The sequence below is a fragment of the Chinchilla lanigera genome, unplaced genomic scaffold (assembly GCF_000276665.1).
Source record: "Chinchilla lanigera isolate Chin_1 unplaced genomic scaffold, ChiLan1.0 scaffold00017, whole genome shotgun sequence".
Lineage (NCBI taxonomy): Eukaryota > Metazoa > Chordata > Mammalia > Rodentia > Chinchillidae > Chinchilla > Chinchilla lanigera.
In genome coordinates, this window is record NW_004955418.1 from 15546208 (window position 1) to 15570041 (window position 23834).

At 41.6% G+C, this 23834-nt stretch overlaps 1 protein-coding gene across 2 annotated transcripts in view; it reads left to right on the forward strand.

Moving 5' to 3' along the window:
• Positions 1 to 23834, forward strand: part of Lix1 (limb and CNS expressed 1) — a 65474-nt gene that overhangs the window by 36622 nt on the left and 5018 nt on the right. For both annotated transcript variants that reach the window (XM_013513047.1, XM_005382220.2), the window contains exons 3-4: positions 13866 to 14006; positions 17130 to 17225. In XM_013513047.1, the coding sequence (XP_013368501.1) occupies positions 13866 to 14006; positions 17130 to 17225 (237 nt within the window). The remainder of the gene's footprint in view (positions 1 to 13865; positions 14007 to 17129; positions 17226 to 23834) is intronic.

Consider the following 23834-nt stretch of genomic DNA (forward strand, 5'->3'; position numbering starts at 1 on the left):
AGGTCTCACCAAGTGTGAGAGAAGGGATACAATCACAGGAGCGTAAGAATGCTATATAAATCATTACATTAAAAAAGCATGATGTAGGCTACTTTCTGGATATCAAGAAACTTTGTATTATCTTTGTTAACTCTTACTATAAAATTGCTTCAAGAGAAAAAGTTTTAAAAACTGTGTATTGGAAGAGGCTAATGGCACCCTGTTACCTTATGACTAAGGTTCAAACCCTGCCTCACAAAGATATTGATCCCCTCACGCATTAACTCTACAGCTGGCCCAACTTTTTTTCCCACTGTATCTCCTGAAATGCTCTCGTCTGACACTTTGTCCTAACTATCCATTGCCAGTGCGTGGCCTCTTCTAACCATTCCCATGGTCACACTGTGACCTACTTATGATGGCGGCCACCCCCTTTGCTTCATGCTCCCTCTTTCAGGATGCCACACCATGTCATATTCTCAACAAGCGTTCTTTGAATGGCTCTGCTAGAAATCCTTGCCTGCTCTGATTTCCCAAAGCAGTTATGTATTTCTCCACTAGAGCTTAATGCTTTCTACCTTGTGCTAAGGTTACTTATGTGTATGCTCTGTCTTTGTAATAAAATGCAAGCTCCTCAGGGACAGGGTCTGACATCAAGCTCTGTGTTTTTCTATAATAAGTGCCTAATAAATTTTGTCCAATGAATTCACAAATGAGTGAATAAAAAAATCCCAAGAATAAATGAAGTTAATGCCTGCAATTTTTAGTCATAGCAAAGACATTCCACCTAACTCTACAAGGTTGTAGACTAGAAAGGAAATGTATTTTTGGTCAAAATATTGAAAGTGGATGAACTTGAAAGAATTTATGTAAAAAACTAATTTTCTCTGGATTTAATTTGAGCATATTAACCTTCCCCCAGTCAGTTCCTATAACAATGAATAACCAGTTTTGGCCAGATTCACACCCAGACCTGCATTAGATTTGTTCACATATAATAAATGTTCTCATTTAATCTAATTAAAATATATGACATTTGGCAGATCAATGAATAAATGTAGAGAATATGAGTCTAAGAATGTCTAGTGCTCTTGTTTTTGTTTTCACTACCCTGAGAATCATGAATTTCCCTAGTGTCTCACAAATTTTGACCCAAAATGATAGGACTTCCCTAAAGTAGTAGTTCCAACATCCTCCTTGGGGTCTTTAAAAAAACAGAAAACAAAATGAAAAACCGAACTTCTCAGCAGAGACGGCTCTGGGTGATTTCTCTGATCACTTCAGGGTCTCCTTTTCCTTATGTTTAAATCATCATATTTTAAGGTTCTCAGGAGGATTGTTAACATCTTTGCTTAAAAAGATCCAGAATTTCCTGAATCAAATATATTTTGAAAATGTATTTGGGTGGTTGGCTGCCAAATCTGGCCTCTTAACCTATTTGGTCCTCCAAAATATGATTTGAGAAAGCAAAACCAGGAGAGAAAAAAGAATATTTCTCACAAAGCAACATCCTTACACTTTTCTTTGTCAGCTCAGAAACCTTCCTAAATGTTATTTTCACCATATAACATTTCACTGTGTTTTTGCCAGCAGTTGGCCTATACGAGCCTACACGCTCATTCCTGCAATGCCTTTCACATAATCAAATGTCACCCGTGTGCATTGCAAATCATTTCACAATGGATTATTAATGCCAAGACCATGTGCTGAAACATGGAGAAACCATTATGCCAGCAGTAGCCTTCTAACTGAGCCGTGGACATCACCTCCAGTAGTGCCAAATAATTGAAAATACTTGAAGTGGAATATGGGACTGGACTATGGGACTAATCCCGCTGGTTTCAGGTAGTTTTATAAAAGCTGCAAGAGATTAGGCTCATTCATTCCTTAGAAAAGTGGTATTCAGGTTGACCTTTAGTTTTCTGATTAATCAAAGGAAAGCAGTCCAGTCAAAAGCACTGGTGGTCACAAACCACTTGTTTTGTGCAAAAAATACCTCCCACTGAAGTCAATAGGAAGCTTGTGTCCATGCAGACTAACTAAAGAGTTTTCAGTTAACTTGACATTACAACCCACCAAAAGAGAGAGAGAAAGAGACAGAGAGAGAGAGAGAGAGAGAGACACCTTTAACTCTGCCTTTAGACCAAGCCTTCATATATTACTCCAGTGCAGGAAACAAGACGTGAAAATATGATTTTATTTTTGAATTTCTAAACAATAAATAAACTAATCTACTGACATAAAAATATTTTCCAGGAAGTTATACTGAAACACATTAGTACTTATTTGCATCTTCTCTATATAAACCATCTTCTAATATTACAGGCATTAAGTGGAAATTCATGCATTTTGAACACGCTGTCTTTATGCCACTGTGTCTAGGCAGTTAATCCTTCCCTGGCCACATATCATGACCATGAAAACTTGCAATAATTTCCATGTTTGACAATAAGAGAAATGCAAGGGCCATCAGATCATCGTCTGGCTCCCCTCTTTATGAACTCAGAAGGAAAGCCACTCATTGTTTCAGCAGCTGTTTTTGTTTCCAAATCCCAAAGGCCATTTGAGTATTTTATCTTATTTTATGTTTTGATTTAAAAGGTTTGTGATTCAAGTTGTGTTTTCAAGCCAGTGATGGAGTCTTCCATATAGTACCTGCTGAAATGAATTAATGAATTACACTCTCATTTTGAGTTATAAAAAAAAAAGCAAAAATTCGCTTGGATATAGTACGGCATCCTGAAATTTTCTATGTGCATGAAATGTGATTAAATTAGAAAATGGGCCTTCGGGCTAACACACTGATAAGAGAGCTTGATTCATTTGAAGTGTGAATATCATATCTTTCTCACTTCCCTGTTTTGCGACCATTAGAATTGATTCACAGAAATAAGTATAGGTGTAGACACAGGGGTGCAACTCTGAGGTTAACTGTGAAGTGCCAGGCACCACACGAAGTTGAGACATTCAGTCCTTGCACAGGCAAACAGTTGATTGAGTTCTTCCCCATTTATGAGCAATGTTTGGTGTTGTGTAACCGGGCCACACACGAGAGTGAGAGCGAACACTCAGCAGATGAACTCCTTGCAGAGCCTCATCTCTGAAAGGGCACTGAATTCATTTCCTGGCTTTGATTATCACAGCACTGTGGTTTCCAAACTAAAGTCATCGCCTGTGAAAATACCTAGAAAAAGTATCTTTCCAAGGGTCTTACCACCAAAAAGAAGATAGAGGTGTTTAACTTTGTTTTACATTACTGAAGGCAGTCAGCACATTTCACTTTTATGCACTGCACGAGTCTTCTTAGAGCCCAGAGAATTAAAGGTGTATCTAAATCACAATAAACTCAGTTTATAAAATTAAGTGTTTCCCAGAAGTGAACGACTAAGAGAAAATTTGATCGATTCATATGTTTGACTTAGTGGAATTATAATGCTGTCTTTGCTGATAAATAAGGCCCCAGCCTTAACATTCCATATCTCAAATAAAGACTTAGTTCCCACCATAAAACTGAGACTGTTGCCCAACACTAATGCAGGTTTAATGTTAAGTATTTCTGTTTGAAATCATCCATGACCTCTTCTCTGCCCTTTGTATGCGTAGACGCAGATGTAGTGCACGCTATGAAATGTAACAACTTCTCAAGGAGGTATTTCCTGGTGGCAATCTCCACAGGAAAGCACCCTGTTTATAACTAATGAGACCCAAAGATAGGAAAGTTCGTTATAACCCCATCCCATTTGAAAGTCATGTCGGCTAATTATCAGACTTTAATGACTTGCCTGTGAAATTGGAAGTGCATATTGTTTTAATGAGACTTTATTTATTCTCCAGCCCCCTTCCTTTACTTTAATCTGTTTCTTTTCTTATTAACCAAAGTGAACGGAGATGCCTGACCTCCTAAGAGAACAGTACAGAGTAGTGAAAGGAAAGTTCAGAGAAGTCTCTGAGATAAAAATAAAGACTTTGGACTATCTCCACAGGAGTCCCCCAGCCCTTTCCAGAGTTTATGTACTAACTCACCTTCTCACTAAGTTGCTGAGAAGAAAACAAAGTCTGACTCCTGGTCTCCCTAACCCCCTCCCATCCCTCTCATGGAATCCTTTTACATCAAAGCTACTATAAAAATAAACCAAAATCTTGAGCCCTGATCAATTCATCTTGTCTTCACCTTAACTTGGAAAAGGAAAAAGAATTAAAAGAAAAAAAAAGAAAGAAAAAAGAAAGAGCCTCCAGGAACATAGCACAACGTGTGTTTGTAATAGTTACCAGGGACTTTGGTCTAGGTATGTGCGTAGAACAGCGTTTGCAGCAGAGGTAAAAGAGGAGGAGGCCAGGTGGTTTATATTATAAAAATAACATTCTGACCCACCATGTGCCTGAAACGTTTCTTTCAGTTGACAGGAACTGGTGAGTTTTCTCTGAAAATTGGACTCCCAGACTGGTCCCCTCCCCCATACCTAGCAAAGACCCCGTTCCCAGCACACACAGAGCTCTAAATTGTTCCTAACGTATTTGCCGCCAGGCTGACCTACAGAGAGACACAATATTAATTTGGGTGACTGAGTTTCAACGGTTGCCCTTTTTCACATCACCATCTGGAAGGGGGAAAATGCTAATATAGCCATAATTAGATAAATTGGAACACATGCAAATGTTCATGCTTTGGCCAGGGCCGTCAAGGTCTTGAAAGCAGCAGGGCCTGGCTTGTAGCATTTTTTTGCTGAGGGCTTGCTGTCAAGGTGAAACCAAGGTGTTGGTGACACTGACCAGAGCTGGCAGGCCATACGCACAAACTCTGCAAGTCACTTGCTGGGACTCCAACTACATGTTTCAAAAGTAAAATGTTCCCAACCACCTGAATGACAGATGTAACAGCCGAGAGGATTTGGGCAAGAATTCTCACCTCTCACAGTCAGTTTATTTGGTTTTACCACTGCAAAGTCACAGCTTGGGAGAATCCTTGGAGCCCATGTGCTGTTGAAGTAACACCACCAAAATATCATTGACCTGTCCCTGACCCCGGAGAGGATGACATCTTCAATGCGGAGTTCAGGTGTAGGGACAGTCTACAGCATTTCCCACCACACTACTTTTTTCAAAAGCTGCTTCTTGTAGACTACCACTGACAGGCCTTGGCCAAAGGTGAATCTACACTGGTTTTATACATTTTGGATCTGAAGACCTTTTTTCTGTAGTCTTTAAAACACATGTCTGGATGATTCTAGTAGGTCTTTTGTTTAAAATGGAGAAAAGTCACTTTTATTGATGCTTTTCCATATTTGCTATAGAAAGCACTGTAGTTGGTGTGCAGGTTTAGTGGAATCTTGGGACATGGAAATGACTACTGAACACATGCATCCTGTCTCTTTTTTAATGCAAAGCATGGAGAAAATTAATTAAATGAGGGTTACCAGGAAAGTCATTGCTCAGTCTAAATTGCATCAGCTTGGCTGGTTGTTTGTATAAAAAATAACGTAACTATAGTTTTAAAGCATTTAAAAAATAATTAACAATAAAAGTTTTGTGGGGGGGCAAGACAAACATTCTACCACTGAGCTATATCCTTAGTCCTTTTCAAATTACATTTTGAGATAGGATCTCACTATGTGGCCCAGATAGCCTCGAACTTGTGATCCTCCTGCTTCCCAAGTAGTTGGGACTAGGGACATGTGCCACTATGCCTGGCTATGGTAACTAATTTCCCATTAGGCATAGAAATTGCATGTTCATGGCTACCATGATTTTATTTCAATTAACTTAAGGGTTTCTGTTCATCCTGAAAAACTGACTAGCTGCTGTTTTACTTGGTGACAGCCTACAAATTAATCTGGGTTGGCTCTTAGCATTACATGGTAGAAAATTATCATGGAAGCAGGAAAAACTACTCAGCAGAAAAGCAAAATTGAGACCTCACTTACAAAAGTCAGCAAGTTCATAAAGGGCTTTTTAAAACCTCAATGTTGCTTTTCTTGAACCTTAGGCAGAATCAGTTCCTCTAGTGAGCAATTAGCCTTTTGATGTTAGCAGAGGTGGATTTACCCTGAAGACAAAGAAGCTTCAGCACAGCTGTTTTTCACTTGTAACTTTATCTTGTTTTTCTTAAGGTTCCCCAAATTGTGTAAGCCTCACACCCCACAAAAACTGGTTCTGCCCCTGCCTGATAGAAATAAGACAGAGGCTGGAGCAACGCTCCTCTTAGAGTAGTTCTAGGTGTTTCAGAATCCCCTGGAATGCTTATTAAATGCAGATCTGCCACCACGACCCATCTGAAGAGATTCTGATTCAGTAAGTCAGGGTGGATCCAGAGTGTATACACATTTAACAAGTTCCCAGGCAACTGCAACACGAACAGGAAAGCTTTTGAATGATTGGTCTAAATTCCTAGCCTTGGCTTGGTAGAAATCTTCATAGGGCACCCTGTGTGCTCCTGGCGGCTTATTGATGATCTCAACTCCAAAATAAAATACAAAGCCAGAATGAGCCGGGCTTTGGTGTGAGTTCTTGTTCAGTAGAGCTGGGATAGCTTAATGTAAATGACTTCTACTCTTGAAGAGTTACCAAATACTTCTTACAGTTGCTGAGCAGCCTTATGTAACAGAATCCCAAAGCACCTGGCTCCATACTTAACCAAGAGCTCATGTCCAGCCAGAAGGAAACAGTTCCTCCTGGAGATGACATTTCCTCTCTGGTGTATTCATGGTTGGCCTTTATCTCTCTATTTTCCTTCCCTCTACAGCCCAGGAAAGCAACAAAAAGAAAACAGTAGGAACGAGAAAGACATTAATATACTCACTGGTACACTTCTCTCAGTGAGCACAGTTTATGGCAATAGCACATGCACCCTCCTTGGCCTTTTCTTCTGATTAAGTCCATTTGGTCCCATGGGGACAGAAGGAGATATTCTTGGAATCGTATGTCTAAATAACCCACAAAATATCAGAGTTGCAGCTTTGTCTGGAGTATTATACTGATTTAGAGAAAGGAGCCCTTAGCCAAATTACATAGCTATTCTATTTCAAACTTGACCATTTGTATGAAGAGCAAAATTGTGCAGTAATTAAAATCTTGACTCTCATGTCAGACAGACTTGGGTGTGGTTCTTGTTCTGTTCACTTTTGCAATTGCATGACCTTGAGTTGCATAGCTTCTTTAAACCTCCATTTCCACAACTGCAAAATAAGGATAACAGCAAAACCAGCCTCACAGGATCCTTGTAATATGAGACATGATAATAAACATAAAGTGCTTAGTGCAATGCCAAGCACATAGTGTCAGCAATGAGGATTATTGTTATTGAGCTCTACCCTGAGGGTATAATAAGAGAATTCCTAATAACCTGTGGTGAGCATAGCCTTTGCAATAGTTATCTACTGCTGCATAACAAATTACCCAAAAACCTGCAAACATTTACTCTCTCACATATGCTGAGTGTCAGGAATCTGGAAGAAGCAGTTTAGTTGGGCGGTTCTGTCCCAGGCTCTCCTGGAGGTTGCAGTCAAGTTGTCTTTGGGAGCTCCAGTCATCTGAAGACTGGGTCCAGTCTGAAGGACCAGATTTTTTTTCTTTTAATTGGTCCATTTTAGATATACACAGTGATAACATTCATTATTGGAAATTTATACCTGTACATGGTATATCTTGCTTTTTCTTTTTTCCCCATTCCCCTCCTCTTCCTTCAGCCCTTTTCCCTCCTTATTTACAAAAGCTTTGGCTACATTTTTTTTCTTTCTATTATTTTGTTTCTTTGTCTCTACCCCCTCACCTTGTTTCCCTTCTCAATTGATCATTTTTTTCTAATTTCCCAATATCTCTTACTACATATTTTGGTCCTTATTTACACTTTAAGTTTCTTACACCAGAGAAACCATGTGACATTTACACATGTGTGTCTGATTTATTTTGCTTAAGAGTATAGTCTCAAGGTGCATCCATTTACCTAGAAATGTCTCAAGCTTGTCCTTCTTTATGGCACAATAGTACCCCATTGTATAAAATCCACATCTTCTTTATCCATTCATTGGTTGATGGGCATTTGGGTTGTTTACAAGATTTAGCTATTACACACTGCACCGCTATAAACACAGGTGTGCATATATCACTGTGGCTTCATGCTTTTAATTGCTTCAGGAAGACACCAAGAAGGGAAATAGCTGGATCAAATGGAACTCTAGTTCTAGTTTTTTGAGGAATCTCCACACTGATTTCCACAGTGGTGGCACTAGTCTACACTCCCACCAACAGTGGAGAAGGGTTCCTTTTCCCCCACAGCCCCACCGGAATTTGTTATTGGTTGATTTCTTGATTACAGCCTTCTTTTTCTGGTGAGATGGAATCTCAATGTTGTTCAGTTTTGAGTTTCTCAAATGACCAGTGATGGTGAACAATTTTCATGTATTTATTTGCCATTTCTACTTCTTCATTTGACAAGTGTCTATTCATTTCAGATACTCATTTTTGGATTGGGTCTTTAAATTTGGGGGTTCTGATTTTTTGGAACTGCTTATATATTCTAGAGATTAGTCCTTTGAGGAACAGCTGGCAAAAATTTTTTTCCCACACTGTGGGTCTGAAGGATCAGCTTCTCATCTCACTCAGGTGGCTGTGGGTAGAAGACTTGTTCCTTGTCATGTGTGCCTTTCCACGGGGCTGCTCATGACATGACAGCTGATGTCTTCCAACAAGTGATCAAAGACAGAAAGGAAAGCAGGACCGAGATGGAAACCACCAGGTCTTTAATAACAAGTATCACCATGTTCCACTGGCCTTGCAGACCAAGCCTGGTGCAGTGTGCAAAGGACACACGGGGATGTAAACACCACATGGAGGCGTCACTGGAGACATCTTGTAGGCTGGATACCACTGCCTCTAAATTACTTTCCCAAGAAATGCCACAGTCACTCTTATTTCTTTTTTCTTTTGCTTTAATTTTAGATTAGTCAGGACACTTTGAAATGATTATAATGTTTATAATGTACCAGTAAATGAAAGGCATCTGAGCACCAAGATGAATGCCTGAGTGGGGTCTGCTGGCCACTTGGAAAGCATGTGTCTTCACATGCCTGAGAAATCCACAGCTGACTTTAGTAAAATCTTCACTATTAAGTATTCCTGCTCTGCACTTTCACAAAGTGTACAGGACAGAAGTTGTCGTTCTCCATTAACAAGTCAGAATGGTTAGTGGGTAAGGCACAGTTTACAGATCTGTATTTATGACAGGGTTTGGCTAAAAGAAAAAAAAAATTGCAAGCATAAACCATACAATATGGGAAGCCTAATTCCAGCAGGAAGTAGCTTTGAAATAACATCATACTTCACTCACTCCCTAAATGATGTCTTTGACGACTGGTTTGGACAACAATAAAATGCTCGGGCCCTTGCCATATTTTATTTTCTCATAGTATTTCCCACTGTTTGGTGCTCACTCTAACTGCCTGCTCTCACAGCAGCCCCTGTGCTCCGATTTAGCTATGCCTTGTTGGCTGCTGCGGGCTGCATTGCTTACCCACGTACAGGTACTTATGGGTCTTACAAGATTCCTAAAAAGTACTTGTCTTGCAGAAATATAAAGAATAATAGCCAGAAAAGCCCTTTGATGCCTTAAAATTTGTTTTATGTACTTATTAACTGGTACACTTTCTCCCCTGATTTAAGGAAATATTCTGTACCCTGAAACAGGAAAATAAGTAAAGACATGTGTCTGCTTTAATATCTTGATTCTCGCTGAGTCTCAGTAGTCCTTGTCCATGCGTTCTGGGTAAAGGCCCTTTCTGTTCTCTGGCGTGGCTGTCCTTTGATGTCCAAAGCAGTGCCTTTTGGTTGTAAATGTATGTGGTGCCTTTGATCTAGTACTTAGCTGGTCTTATTTAAAATAGATAGTTTCTTTTATCTAAGCCGTGTTTACTGGGCCTCTCTGTCTATGAAAGATGGTTTAAATTGCTATTATTTAGATAGAAAGTTGTTTCTTAAGCGTGCTCCCGTCTGATTCTAATTTTTACCTTCTAAAACCTCAATAGCTCTCTTGTAGATTTTGTAAAGCTAAATTGCTATTGAAATGAGCTGCTGTTACAGATACCAGGTAATACTTGCAAAAACTCTGCCTTTTAATGGGAACTGATTTTTCCAAAGAATAATAAACACGTCCAACATAGGCAAAGATGGTCATTATCAGAGAGTCTAAACATAATAGCCAATTATCTTTCTGAAATCCAGGTATTAATTTACTGGAATACACATACATTTTGTTACTGGAACACACATACATTGCAAGGTATATTGAAATAGAACCTTTTTTAAAAAAGCAATAAGAAGTATCTATATTTCATTCTTTTTAAGATAATTTCTTGAACATTATATTTGGTGCTTTAGTGACTTGTTTTTGGGTTACCTTGCCTGCTTTCAGTTATTCACTTAATGAACTATATTATAGGGCCAGGGAAAATTAACTTTGCCATTAAGGGGACTCACCACCTGGAAATGGAAGGGCAGCCAGAACACTAGCATACAGTGACACGGAAGTGTTGTCGCTGCCCCTCGACATTGTCCATGCAGTCTGTCCTTGAGAACGGTCAGGGGAAACTTCTTAGAAGAGGTGACATACACACTTCAATGAAGGGCTTCTGACTCAGAATTCAACATCCTGTGAATTCTCCCCCAAGCTTCCAGCACAAAGTAAATCAGTCTGTCCAGACCCCTTCTGACTGAATAATACCAGTGACCCAACTCTTGCCAGAGGTCTAAACTTTAAATTGCTTTGTTGCCTAAAGCTGCCCCCAAAGCCCTCTTGCTTGCCAATCACCACCAGAGAGAGAAACCCCAAACTGCTCTCCCCTCATGCATTTTAGAGCTTCAGTTCCATCTCTCACTTAAGGTTGTGTTGGTCAGCTTTCTGTTGCTGTGACAAAATACTAAAGAGAATCAACACAGAGGGAGGAAAAGTTTATTTTGGTCATGGTTTGAGAGGTTTGAGTCCACGCTCAGTTAGATCTGCTACCTTTGGGCCTGTGATGAAGCAGCATAGCATGGGGGAAGCACGAGGCATAGCAAAGCTACACATCTCATGGCAACCAGGAAGTGAGAGAGAGACAGAGACAGAGGCAGAGACAGAGAGAGAGCGAGACGGGGACAGAGACAGAGACACAAGAGGTGGGAACAGAGACAGAGAGAGAGTGAGACGGGGACAGAGAGAGAGACAGACAGAGAGGGAGACGGAGAGAGAGAAAACTCTGGAAGCCCAGCTTGTCCTTCAGGGGCACATCCTCAGTGACCTTCCTTCCTTCCATTAAGTCACATTTCCCTAGGGTGTCCTCATGTCCCAGTAGCGCCCCAGGCTGGGGATCAAACCTTCAACACACGGGCCTTTGCTGGACACTCAAGAAGCAAACTACAAAGCCAGGCCGTGGTGGTGCACACCTGAAATCCCAGCACTCAGGAGGCTGAGTCAGAAGATTGCAATAGGTTTGTGGCCAGCCTGCATTATATAATGAGTTCAAAGCTGGGCATAGACTACACACAAGATCCTGTGTCCAAACCAACCCCCCCCGAAAAAGTATGCAAGCACTGTGTTATTACCTAAAGTAGCTCTTCCTGTCTTTCCTTGTCCTGTTTTGTTAGGCTCCAGGAAGATTTGGTTTTCATTCTCCTCAGTGTGACATTCTTTGCATTTTAGAAGTCTTGTAATTACTTCTCATTGGGAAGAAGAGACCGATAGTCAGCTACATGGTCATTATAACACATTGTTCCAACTCTTCCTGGAGGTTTGGGGAGGAAATCAGAGGAGCTGGATATCAAGCCAAGTTTGTGGAGAAGGGGAGGAGGGGCTTCTGGAGGACACAAAGGCACATTTGGAGTGTCCCTGGGACACGGCAGGGATGGTCAACGCAGGGAGGGTAGGGTGGAGTCGGGGAGGTGCTGAAAGCAAATAGAGGGATTTGGCTCTTTCCTGTTAGTGATCTAGAGCTCTTGAAGTGGAGAAATTGCAAAATAAGTGTACTTTTTGGTTCCTTTCCTTCTTCTTTCATATTAGTTATCAAGCAAATCCCGAGAGTCATGCATTTTAGGCAGTAGGATTCTTGGATAAGAAATTAGGCCCCAAAGTTTGGGTGGCCCAGATCTCCCAGCCACCCCACGGTGGAGCCACAGAGTGGCAGCCTGGCCAATCCACCGATCAGAATTCAGGCCTGGGCTTCTCTTTTGTGACTTTTTCCTACTAGGAATCTTAGCGTCTACAGCCCTGGGTTCAAAAGAGCCTATAAGACGAAAGCCATCATACCAGAGGGCCCCTAAAATGTGCGGGTCCCAGGGACATTGCAGTTCTCATGAGGCTGCTTCTCTCTCCCTGGGCCCAGGATGCCAGACCAATAAGAACTTGAAGAATGGGAACAGTTAGCTGTTAGAAAAAGAAACAGAGGGGACAGGAAAATTAGAATATGTCATGCAGACCCATGTGACTAGGGAAGACAAGCTAGGAGCACGGAGAGTGAGAGCACATTGAGGAACACTGAACAGTATTTTTTTAAATGAAAAATAAAATTTATATGTATATACAAGAATAGCTGGGATAGGCGTATTGCTGATGTCTGTGGTTTATTGAGAAGAACAGTCAATGCTTAAAATTTTCTTTTTTCCTGACCAATTTTGCACGCTTGAATCTGGTAATCAGAATGACTGATCTGAAAACAATATGCAGTATAAGAACCATTGTTGAACTCCTACCATCTTGTATGGTGAAGCTCTGCATCATTTCCAATGTTTTTTTTTTTTATTACTTGTTACTGTCTTTGATTGTTTGGGCAATCTTACCTTCTTACGTCTGATGGCCTGAGCAACTTCACTGAAGGTAACAGTATGTAAGGTAACAACCATTGTTAACTACTATCATTTTGTTTGGAGGTCATGTATTGTTTTCGTTGTTTTTGTGTTGCTTTGATTTTGTCTTCATTGTTGTTTTGGGTTTTTTTTACATTTTAAAATAAAAAAATCCTAATTTTTAAATTAGTTATTAATGATAGATTGTCTGCAATCTCTAACTTTGAGAAGGCCAGATGCAGTGTGTCCTATCCAAACTCCATGGACAATGAACAGAGTATAAAGATAATCTCAAGAAAATCAGTTAACTGCTATTAGAAAGAAGGTGAGGAATATGTGTTGGAAAAGCAAAAACAGTAGCTATGACAGCAGGACCTTGCCTTCACTTGGAGGCAAACACGCGTAAGGCTGGCACATTCTTAGAGAGGGGTACCATGTGCAGGTAGTCTCAGCACTTTGTCTCCATTAATTAATGGATATTAATCTCAACCCTTTTATTATTTACATTTTCCAAAGGAAGAAAGTGAGGCACAGACTGACTAACCCGGTCAAGATCTTAAAGCTAGTAAATACCTTAGCTGGAGCTTGGACCCTAGGAGTCTGACTTCAAACCCTTAATTTTTATTATTCCAATTAAATTGCATTGTATGTGATTATATAACATTGTATATTATCACAATGTAAGTAATTACTGTTATACATATCTCTAGTTTGCCTGTTTTTCTTTTTTTCTCTGAAATGAAGATTTTAGGACTTATTATTATTTCTCATTACTAATGAACGTAAATAACCTAGTACACAATAGTAGCCATTATTATTTTTATTATTATAGTATGCAAACCCTTTGATCTATGCCTGTGAAATAAGACAAAAAGCAATTGAAGGTAACAAGACATCTGCATGGTCTCTACAGCTGAGAGAAAATCTGCATGATCTTTGGGGAGATTAGCAATGGGTGTGAAAGAACAGGAGCAGTCAATAAATGTCTGGCTAGAAATGTCCAGAGACCCATTGGAGCAAGAATGAAAAGGCAAAAGGCTGAATCTTTTAATGGCTCCTTTTCTCCTTCCCTTCTCAAGTGCTGCTTAAGTAGGGCTGAGGCCAGACGGGATGCAGCCAAAGTGGCCCTGATCAACTCCCTCTTCAATGAGCTCCCCTCGCGCAGGATCACCAAGGAGTTCATTATGGAAAGCGTTCAGGAAGCAGTGGCCTCCACCAGTGTGAGTACCCACAGGGGAGGGAGGAGTGGGCCGTGCTGTGGATGGAGGCGTCTGGGTCCTGGGAGATGATACAGGGAGCAAATTCTTAATTTAAAAACATGTGAGTTACATTTTTGCCCACTAAATCATCAGTTTTCAGCAGAAAAGAATACTTGGATTGGAAATCATAAAACTGGAACTTGTTCCCCACTCTACACCTCAGTAATATTCTTAACTTCCCTGGATCACAACTAATCAAGCTTTAAATTGAGGGAGATAATTTGATCCACCTTGATTTGTTTATTTGAACGTCTGCCTTTTGAGGAGTGTTGATTCTTTTAGGGCCCAAGAATGCAAACAAGTGAATGATGCTTTCATCTAGTGGTAAACTAGCTCCATTTATCCCCAACTTAACTAATCATAAAAATTATTTGAAGTACTTCCTGGGAAAGTGCCAACTACCCAGGAGAGTAGGGCCCTACAGTCTATATTTTTAAGGAAGCACTGATTCTTTATTCATCCTGATTTGTGTAAGCTATTACAATAATCATGGTTAATATCAGTTTACTTTTTTCAGAGAGCTTTGACAATTTCTGTAATGGACACAAACACAGAATACTTTAAATGCAAAAAGCCCCATGTTGGCAACTTAAATATAGAATTTTTTTTCAGCACACCAGCAATCCTGGGTTATTTATTTGTCCAATAAACAATGTGAAGTTCCCGATGCTTGATACCTCCAAACTACAAGCTACAAAGGAAGCTGAGGCTTCCACCCATGACAGGTGTTTCCCTGTACATGCTCAAGGGGAGATTTGGCATTTCCCCCAGGAGTAGCTGCTTCTGGCCTGCACTTAGCAGGGATAAACCCTATCTGAGCTTCTCCTTTCCTGTTTCCCTTAATAAAACTAGAAAATTCTGTCTTTCTGGAGGAACTGCTGATAATGAAGGAGCCATCATCTGACTATCATGAGCCTCTCCTCATAAACGCTCTTATCACTTCCAGGAGAGATTAGGAGGGGCTGGGAAAGGAGAGCGATTGTCCTAGCAGGAGCAGGCCGGGAGCTCTGCTCTATATCTGGTCTGAGGATGAAAGGAAGCCTTTATTTTCTGGGCCTGTAAATTTCAAGTGCCTTTAGGAAGAGAAGTTAGGAAAATGATGCCTGATTTATATAAGTGTGGAATTTACTCAGGAGCAGGGAAGGGCCCTCAATATAACTGTAATTTATCATTTTTTCATGGAAATTTCTAAGGAAAGAGAGTACGTATGGCTTGCAAGCTTCTGGGTGGATTTCCTCTGGGATATTTAAAAAGCCAACATAAATATTTCAGCAGCAGTGTGTTAATGTTATTGCATTCAAAACCTATAAATTTGCTGCTATTTGATGCTGCTGGTTGTTTGTTCAGTCTCACGGAGTTGCCACGGCCCGACTTCCCAGGAATCCAAGGCCATGGGATAATGAGGAGACCTAGATGCCATTCCAGAGCTTGTGCTCACTTCTAGCACTGCTCTCTATAACCAAACTCACGGGGAATTTCATTTCTACCCATCTCTCTCTCTCTCTCACACACACACACACACACACACACACACACACCTTGTTTCCTAAAGATTAAATGATTGTTGTTGTCAGAGTTTACAAGGGAATAGGTTTAATGCAGGACACATAATTTATAGGATTATTTTGTAATATTCACCCAAAAAGTCAAATGCGGAGGAGTGCAAGAGATCTGCTAATGCTCTGGAGACCTGAAGAATCCAGCTGAGGTCCTGGATCCCACAGCAATGTCCCACATGAGTCCAGCCAGAGGCTTAGATAATAATGTCCTATGCCGGTCTATATCAAGGATCTGCACTGGGAAGGCCCAGGGGCCAGTGGTGGAGGCTAGAAAGTCTGTACCAGAGGAGTGAAGGATCTGTGCCACAAGGCTGAGGGATCTGCACTGGAGCCAGGAAGCAATGCTCAAGGCAAAGACTAGAGCTCCCTGGAAGAGAATAGCAACCATCCCTAGTGACAGTGAAGACCCAAGCTCCTCTGATAAAGATTAGAACAGATGAGTTCATATCAGGAAAACCAGAGAGACAAGCATTCCAGGAGGACCAACAGGATACTACCTTCCCTTCCACTTCTCCTCTTATTTTGTTGGCAAAAATCCTCAGGTGAACCTTCCATGCCCAGAACCGCGCTGATTCAGTTCAGCTGGGGGTTACAAGTTGACCATTAGTTAATTCACCACAGTGGTCCAAGAGTGGAGACAATATATAATCAAAATTTATGTCTCCTGTCATATTTACTTTCTTCTCATTGCTGAGACAAAATAACCAACACCTAAAATTAAGGGAGGAAAAGTTTATTTAGCTCACAGTTTGTGGAGGTTTCAGTCCATAATCTGCTAGGTCCAAGGTCCAAGGAACATCACAGAGGAGAAACAGTTCATAGCAGCAGAAGACAGCAAAAGCAAGCAAGGGAAGGGAGAGAAGGGACAGGGCTCTTCCTGTCCCTTATATTGCACGCAGGCTACCTGCCTGAGGGTGGGTGTAGCACTCACACCCTGAATCCCAGCATTGGACTATGAATCAATCACAAACTCTAGATTTAACCACTTCTACAAAGCTTGCCCCCCATGACTGTGAGGCTTTGGGAGAACATCTAGACACAACCATAACATCTCCAGTCCAAACATCACCCATATCATGAAAAGTTCTCATTAAGGATCATGGGAAAAAAATATAAGTGGTCCATGCATCTGGGATTCTTTTTCTATGTCCATAAATTTGCTTGTGTATCACTGAAATTAGAGCATGATCGGTACTTCCAAATTTCAGTTAGCCCTCACACCACCAGCACACCACCTGTGCAGTGGTAGCAGGAATCTCTGCGCAGGAGTAGTTATTGTGTCAGCAAGTATATGCTCAATGGATGTTCTAATCAAAAGTAGATTTAAATTAGCTATGAAGTCCTCTTTACTCTGAGTCATGGTGAGATTTGGAATCTTACCCAAAATCAACTGGAGACTTGGTTGTAGCGTGAATGCCATTAAGAATAGGCCAGTAATGGAAGACTTGCTGTGGCCACAGGATTTATCCTTGATCACCCAAGGAAAATATGAGTAACACTTTCTTCTGCTGCTGTCCTTCTCAAGGGCACTTTAGATGATGCGGATGACCCCAGCACGAGCATCGGCGCCTATCACTACATGTTGGAGTCAAATATGGGCAAGACCATGCTGGAGTTTCAGGTACCTGGCTTCCTGTGTGTTTATCTGGTTACCTAGTTTAGAAACCTGGAAAAACTTATCCCTAACGTCTATTCCAAAGTATACTTTTTAATTCAACTCTCCTAGAATCCAGCTGTGTAACCGCATTTTTAGCCACATTTCAGTAAAATAAAAGAAAGCTGGGTGTGCTGGCACAAGCCTGTCATCCCAGCATTCTGGGAGGCTGAGCCAGGAGGATTGCAAGTGCCAGCCCAGTCTGAAATTTAGAGACTTAGTGAGAGCTTGTCTCAAAATTAAAAAAAAAAAAAAAAGCCCTTGGTTAAATCACTGGTACCTAAAAGTAAATAAAGATATAATACAATACAATAGAATAAAAGCAACCAAACAAGGCCCAATCTTTGCTATCACAAAGAGAAGTAAAGTACTTAAGTCTAGGAAACAGGTAAGAAGCACCACAGTCTTATGAGGCCAAATCACTTCAGCATTTCAGTACAAAGTTCCCCCTTAAACAAAATCAGTCAGTAATGACCATCTGGTTCTAAAGTTTTAGAAGTCCAGATGAAGGTTCCCACAGTATTCACTGAACAATACTTTTTTTAGTTCTGATATTTATACTAAAAAAGATTTTCTTCCTCCTATCATCAAAAAACCAAAAAGCAACCTGTAACCCTTGCAGACTGTTGAGTGATAACACCTGAAAAGCTATAGTTGCCTCTATGTTGCCTATCACAGATGGTCCCAGATTTATGACCTTCGAACTGTATGATGGTGAGAAAACACCCCTATATATAACCATTCTATTTCTCTGTTTCGTTTACATTGTATGAGGTGTACAACACTTTATTATAAAATAGGTTTTGTGGTAGGCGATTTTGTCTGACTGCACACCAACGTAAGTGTTTGAATATGGTTAAGGTAGGCTAGACTGAACTGTGATGTTCAGGTGGTATTGAATGCATTTTTGACTTGATATTTCTGACTTACAATGGATTTATCAAAGAATACCCCTACGGGTAAGTGGAGGCTCAGCTGTATTTGCAAAATCAATAATTGTATGAATAACTAATATTAATCAGTAGTGCTTATCAAATATATTCTTTGGCATGATGCTTAGCACTTAACATGTTTTGTCATAATTTATTATAACCATGTGAGTTAGATTTTATGAAATTCCCATGTTAGTGGTTTTTCTCCAGCATTAGATTCATTTCTTTATAAGTCCTAAGAAAGTTAATTATTATATATATTATTATGTATACTGATTAACAACTAGTTGAGTAGGCAAAAACCATATAAAATACATCAGACAATTATACTAACTCAAGGCACACTATTTTTACTGACAGAAGTCTATCATCCTTAGCAAATGGCAGAGCCATCATTCACTCCTGGGTACTCTGATCACTGAGCTCATACACCTGATTCTTATCTTTTATTAAGTTGAGCAGATAACAATGTAGTAGTCACTGCGTAGGAAAGCTGTGTCCCTCTAAAAAATTAAATTTGAATACAGACGAATATCCAAAAACGTGCAATGGTGGTAGAAATCAATATGTAATATTATCACCAAAAGTCTTTACCCCAGTGATTGTATTTTCTTAGCTAGATTCCAAGAAGTGACCAGAGATTATAGTTAAATCCAACAAAAGCCCAGAGATATAAAGTTTCATGAACAGAAACATTCATCATGGTATAATTTACCATGGTGCTGCAGTTGAGATCTGAAGCCACCAGCTTTCAGATGCCTTCATCGGTGTATTTCACATCCTTTTTTTTTTGTCTTTTTGAGACATGGTCTCTCTATGCAATTCTGGCTAGCCTTGAGCTCACTTTGTAGCCCAGGCTAGTCTCAAACTCACAAGGATCCTTCTGCCTCAGCCTCCTTCTGCCTCAGCCTCCGGAATGCTGAGGTTATAGGCATGCGCCACCACACCCACCCTCAAATCTTTTCCTGACCAGTGGCATAGCCATTTCTCACATGGATGTGTCCTTTCTACTCATTTTTCAAAAACTGGTATTTCTCTTTATTCATTCCCCCTATGATTGAAAATGCTTTCTCCATTCTGCATCTTGATCTGCATGTCGATCATCCAATTTTCTCCTTAGGTGGAGATGGTCTCCCTGACCTCTGATAAGTGCCGTCTTAGTTCATGAAGTGACCCGATCCTTAAGGCCAGCTCTCTGCAGTGGAGAAGGCCATGTGTAGCTCAGTGGTTCTGGCCCAGGCTCTGGAATGGACTGGGTTTAGCCTCTATTCCTGACCTCTAAATCTGTTTCCTTGTGTGTAAATCAGGAGAAGTAATAGTAGTACCTCCCAGGGTCAGGGTGAGAATTCATGGGACACTATGGGAAGAACCTAGACCACTGGTGGTGAACCTAAGACACGCGTGCCATAGCAGGCTCCTTGTGTCGCCGACAGCTCCCATAGACAGTGCCGGCCATATGGTAAGTGCTCCACAAAGGATAACAGTCATTATTCTATGTATTTCTATGGAGGCAAAAGGCACAAAAGAAAGAAAATATGTTTCAAAATCGCACTGAGCTATGCGTGAACCCTGTCCCCTGCTTGCCACCTGCGTGCTTGCCCATTTTGAGACTGTTTTCATATCTGTAAAGCAGAAATAACAATGCTCACTTAAAGCATTGAATAATGCGACTGTTACAAAGCAGAGAGTGTCATCCTTCCCAAGAGGAAGAAAATCACTTACCTTAATCCTTCCCTTTACATGCAATCAGAAGAATACTGCACTTTTTTATTCTAGAATGAACAATGCCTGCCCCACTACATAGCTTGTGTGTGACTTGCTAGCTACTTTCAGAAAAGAATGGTTTTTGAATGTGATTGAGTTAGTCTGCCAAACATAAATAAGGTGAGAATTATTAATAATAATGAATTATGAAGCTATTAAAATTCCTTCCAAGAACTATGAAAGGCTCCACTCAAGCGCGTCTTAGTCATTGCTTTCGGCAGTGCGTGTTCTATGTGGTCTCTGTGGGAAGGTATTTACGTATGTGAGATAATAATTTGAATCATAGTGTAGAAATGCCTCCTAAGTTCTCATAAAGCTACGCTGGGTTCCAGATGGGGACCAAGGAAGAAGATGTAAGGGCAGGGAAAATCCAAGCCCTCAACTTGCAGAAGAGTGAGAGACACTGCAATTCAACAGGAGGTCTCAGGAGCCTGGCTTCTCCCTCTCCTGCCCGCAGGGCCCTGCATAGGGTGCTCCTGGGTGGCCTGGACTAAGCCGACCCCAGACCTGAGAGGCTTCTGCATAGGCACAGCTGCTCCATAGCCTGGGTGGGTTGTGGCAGAGTGTGTATCCAACGATGGATAATTATGCCGTGGAAAAGCAGGGTGGCGTCTCCTGATGGCCCTCAGGCTTGCTGGGAAGGGGTCCGGCCGGGTGGAAACGCGATAGATCTCTGCTTACCTTTGCGTCGTGGGCGGGAAGCCCAGCTGCTGCTTGGAGGTTAGTCTTGCTGTACAGATAACTGCCTGCCGCCTGGGGGAGGGGCGGGAGGGAGCAGCGACAGGCGCTGGGTCTCGTCAAGGTCAGACTCTAGGCAGGCTTTGACTGAAGCCGGATAATATATTTATTCTGAAGCCTAATGCAATCCAAGGAGGAGTTGTTTATTTACATCTTTGCTAAATTCTCCAGGTCACCTTTTAAAACCTCATCCCATAAACAAATTTCCTTTTAGATCCATCCTCTTGGGTGGGGAGATGGTGCCCACCTGTTTTTCAAGTTCTCCATTTACAGTGTTTGTTTTTCTTATTTCTGATGAATCGCAGAACCAAGCCAGTCTCCCAGACGAAGTTCCAAAGAGAAGCAGTGAGCGTTTTCTCCCCCACAAAGTAGCTGAAAAGCCAAACACCCGTTTCACAGGAGGCAATGCAGGCAGAGCGGGAGGACAGAGTCCAGTTGTTGCCAGTGTAAATGCATGAATGACAGAATAAGCCAGGAGAACTGCGGAACAAGAGCTGCAACTGCAATTTTATTTTCCATTCAGTTTTAAATGCACTTTGCTGATCAGACAGAACCAGCTGTATATTTTGTAGAGCTCAGTGTAAAATAAAAATGCAGAGGCCTTTGTTCAGAAGCTGTTAAGAGCTGACCGTGGTGGTGCATGTTTATAATCTCACCTTTCTGGGAGGCAGAGGCAGCGAAGTCCCAAGTCTGAGCCCACCCTGGACAATGTAATGATTTGGTAAAACCTTGTCTCAAAAAACAAACAAAACAACCACAAAATAAAACGAAACAAATTAAAAGTAAGTAAATAAGGGCTGGGGTTAGTACGTGGTCAAGGATTCGGGTTCAGTACTGGAAAAAAAAAAACTAGTAAGAATTTTAACACTGCAGAGTAATAAACCACTTTCAGAGTTTCCTCAGACATCTCACACTCCTGAAGCAGAGTGTCCTGTACAGACCCAGCAGAAGGGCCCAGACTGTAGCCGCAGCCCAGCGAGGGGTAACTTTGTTTCTGGCACAGAATTGAGAGGGACACTGAACAACTCAGTGGTCAGGATAGGTAATGTTATAATACCGTAGCTTAGTAGCTCAAAAGTAATGCACAACATTCGTGATCAACAACACTTCAGTCTTTTAAATGAAAGCTCCTTATCATGCATGCAACACCCAGCTCACTCACACCTTTCCTCCCCAACCTCACACTCACAGGCCGGCTTCACAGTTTCCTCACGACACAAACACTGCAGCACGGAGACTGCAGTGCAGAGCAGGATCACCCTTGGGGACAGACACTCCAAGCCCCTTCAGAGGTGTTCTCCAGGAAGAAGACGAGATGGAGATGGTAAATCTAGGCAGCAGGGCTGATAGTGAAAGCAGGAGACGGCACCTCACAGGGATCCAGGGCCCTCTCCACGTCAGTCTTCAATGGCGCGAGAACTTCTCAGGGTTGGAAACAAGCTCAGACAGCTTTGGGATACTTGGAAGAGAGTGAACTTGATCTCGTGAAGGGAAATAAAGAAATGTGACTGGAAGTACATGGAAGCACATGCAAATATGGAAATATACTTTGTAATGTTGTTGCAGGACAAATGGTGTCAACAGGAGCAAGGAGCTCAGGAGAAGAAAGGAAATTTTATTGATGCTAGTGGACCCCAGAGGAATAATCTCCAAAGTCTGGGGTGTTGATTATAGAGAGCTTGTCTTATTTATAGGGTGACAAGCAGAAGTTACAAGAACGAGGGGCTGGGGATTTAGCTCAGCGGCAAAAGCGCCTGCCTGGCAAGCGCAAGGTCGTGAGTTCGGTTCCCGGTACCGGAGAAAAACCAAAAAAAAAAAAGAAGTTACAAGAACGAAATAAGCTTTTAGCTGAAGGTTATGGTACAATGCGTACCTTGTGGCGAGCATAGTTGTATATAGCAAGGTTGTTTCTAGCACCTTTACAGAGGTTTTAATTTGATGACAAATCATATGACTTAGTTAAGTTCAGTGGCAGAGAACAGAATGACTGCAGCCTTATTGAACAAAATGGCTGCAGTTAGGTCAGGATTTCTGCTTCAGGGTAATATGCTCTGATATCTCTCCGAGTGGGACAGCAGTCAGATCAGAATACAGCGTAAGAGGGTGGGAAGGAGGTTGTCTTCCCCAGAGAATTTTAGGAACCAGAGCCACTCTGAGGGGGTGGCAGTTGTGTGGCTGCAGAGGAAAAGCTGCTTCATGGTGGGACAGGGATTTAGACAGTCGGAGGTGGGGAGGTGATGGCCCTTGTCCTGCAGGCAGCAACAGTGCAAGTCCCTTTGGGGAATTCTGTGAGAGATGAAGGTTGTAAAGGGCACGAGAAAGGTCCTGCTTCCATTCCCAGCATAACTATGGATTCTAAAGTCATCGTGGACATGCGGGGGGAAATGGCAGCAGTTCACCTGCAGGGGGCAGCTGGTGGGGTATCAGGAGACACAGGCCACCTGCACTCGGGCACTGTGGAAGGCTGAGACAGGAGACTGAAAGAGACTTGCAAGTTCAAGCCCAACCTGGGCAACCCTGTGTCCAAATAAATAAATAAATAAGCCTAGGAATGTAGCTCAGTGCAGAGGCCCTAGCTGGGTTCAATCCGCAGTACCAGATGTAGGGAGCAGAAAAAGAATAAGCCCAGAAGATCTCAAGGAAGCAAGGGCACGTTTTTAAGGCAACAACTGCCAAAGGATGGAATTCAGAGCTCTGTTAACAGTGGGGTTTCTCTCAACTGGGCCACAAAGATGCTTGGACAAAGCCAGGATGGCTACGGTAGCCACATTCTAAATGCAGTTGTCAACTTCGCATAGGGACTGGAGGAGCTGCTTCATAGTAGAGGGTTTGCCCAGCATGCATGAGGCTCTGGGATCAATCTCCAGAACCACAAAACATGCATGCAAACAAACTTTTATGAAGGTTTTGGGGGGAATGGGGTATGTATCTTCTTTTTTTAAAAAATGGACCATACAAAATAGGCATAGCATTCTTACAAAACATGAAACCCAAAGGAATTTCCTATTTGCAGATATTGGCTTTCCTATTACTTCCTAGGTCTTGTTCTGGCTACAGAATTTTGTTCACTGAGTAGGTTTGGGGGGTGGAGTGGGGATTTCACCCTCCTGAGCCACTGGGCTACTTCGATGGAATGAGTGCA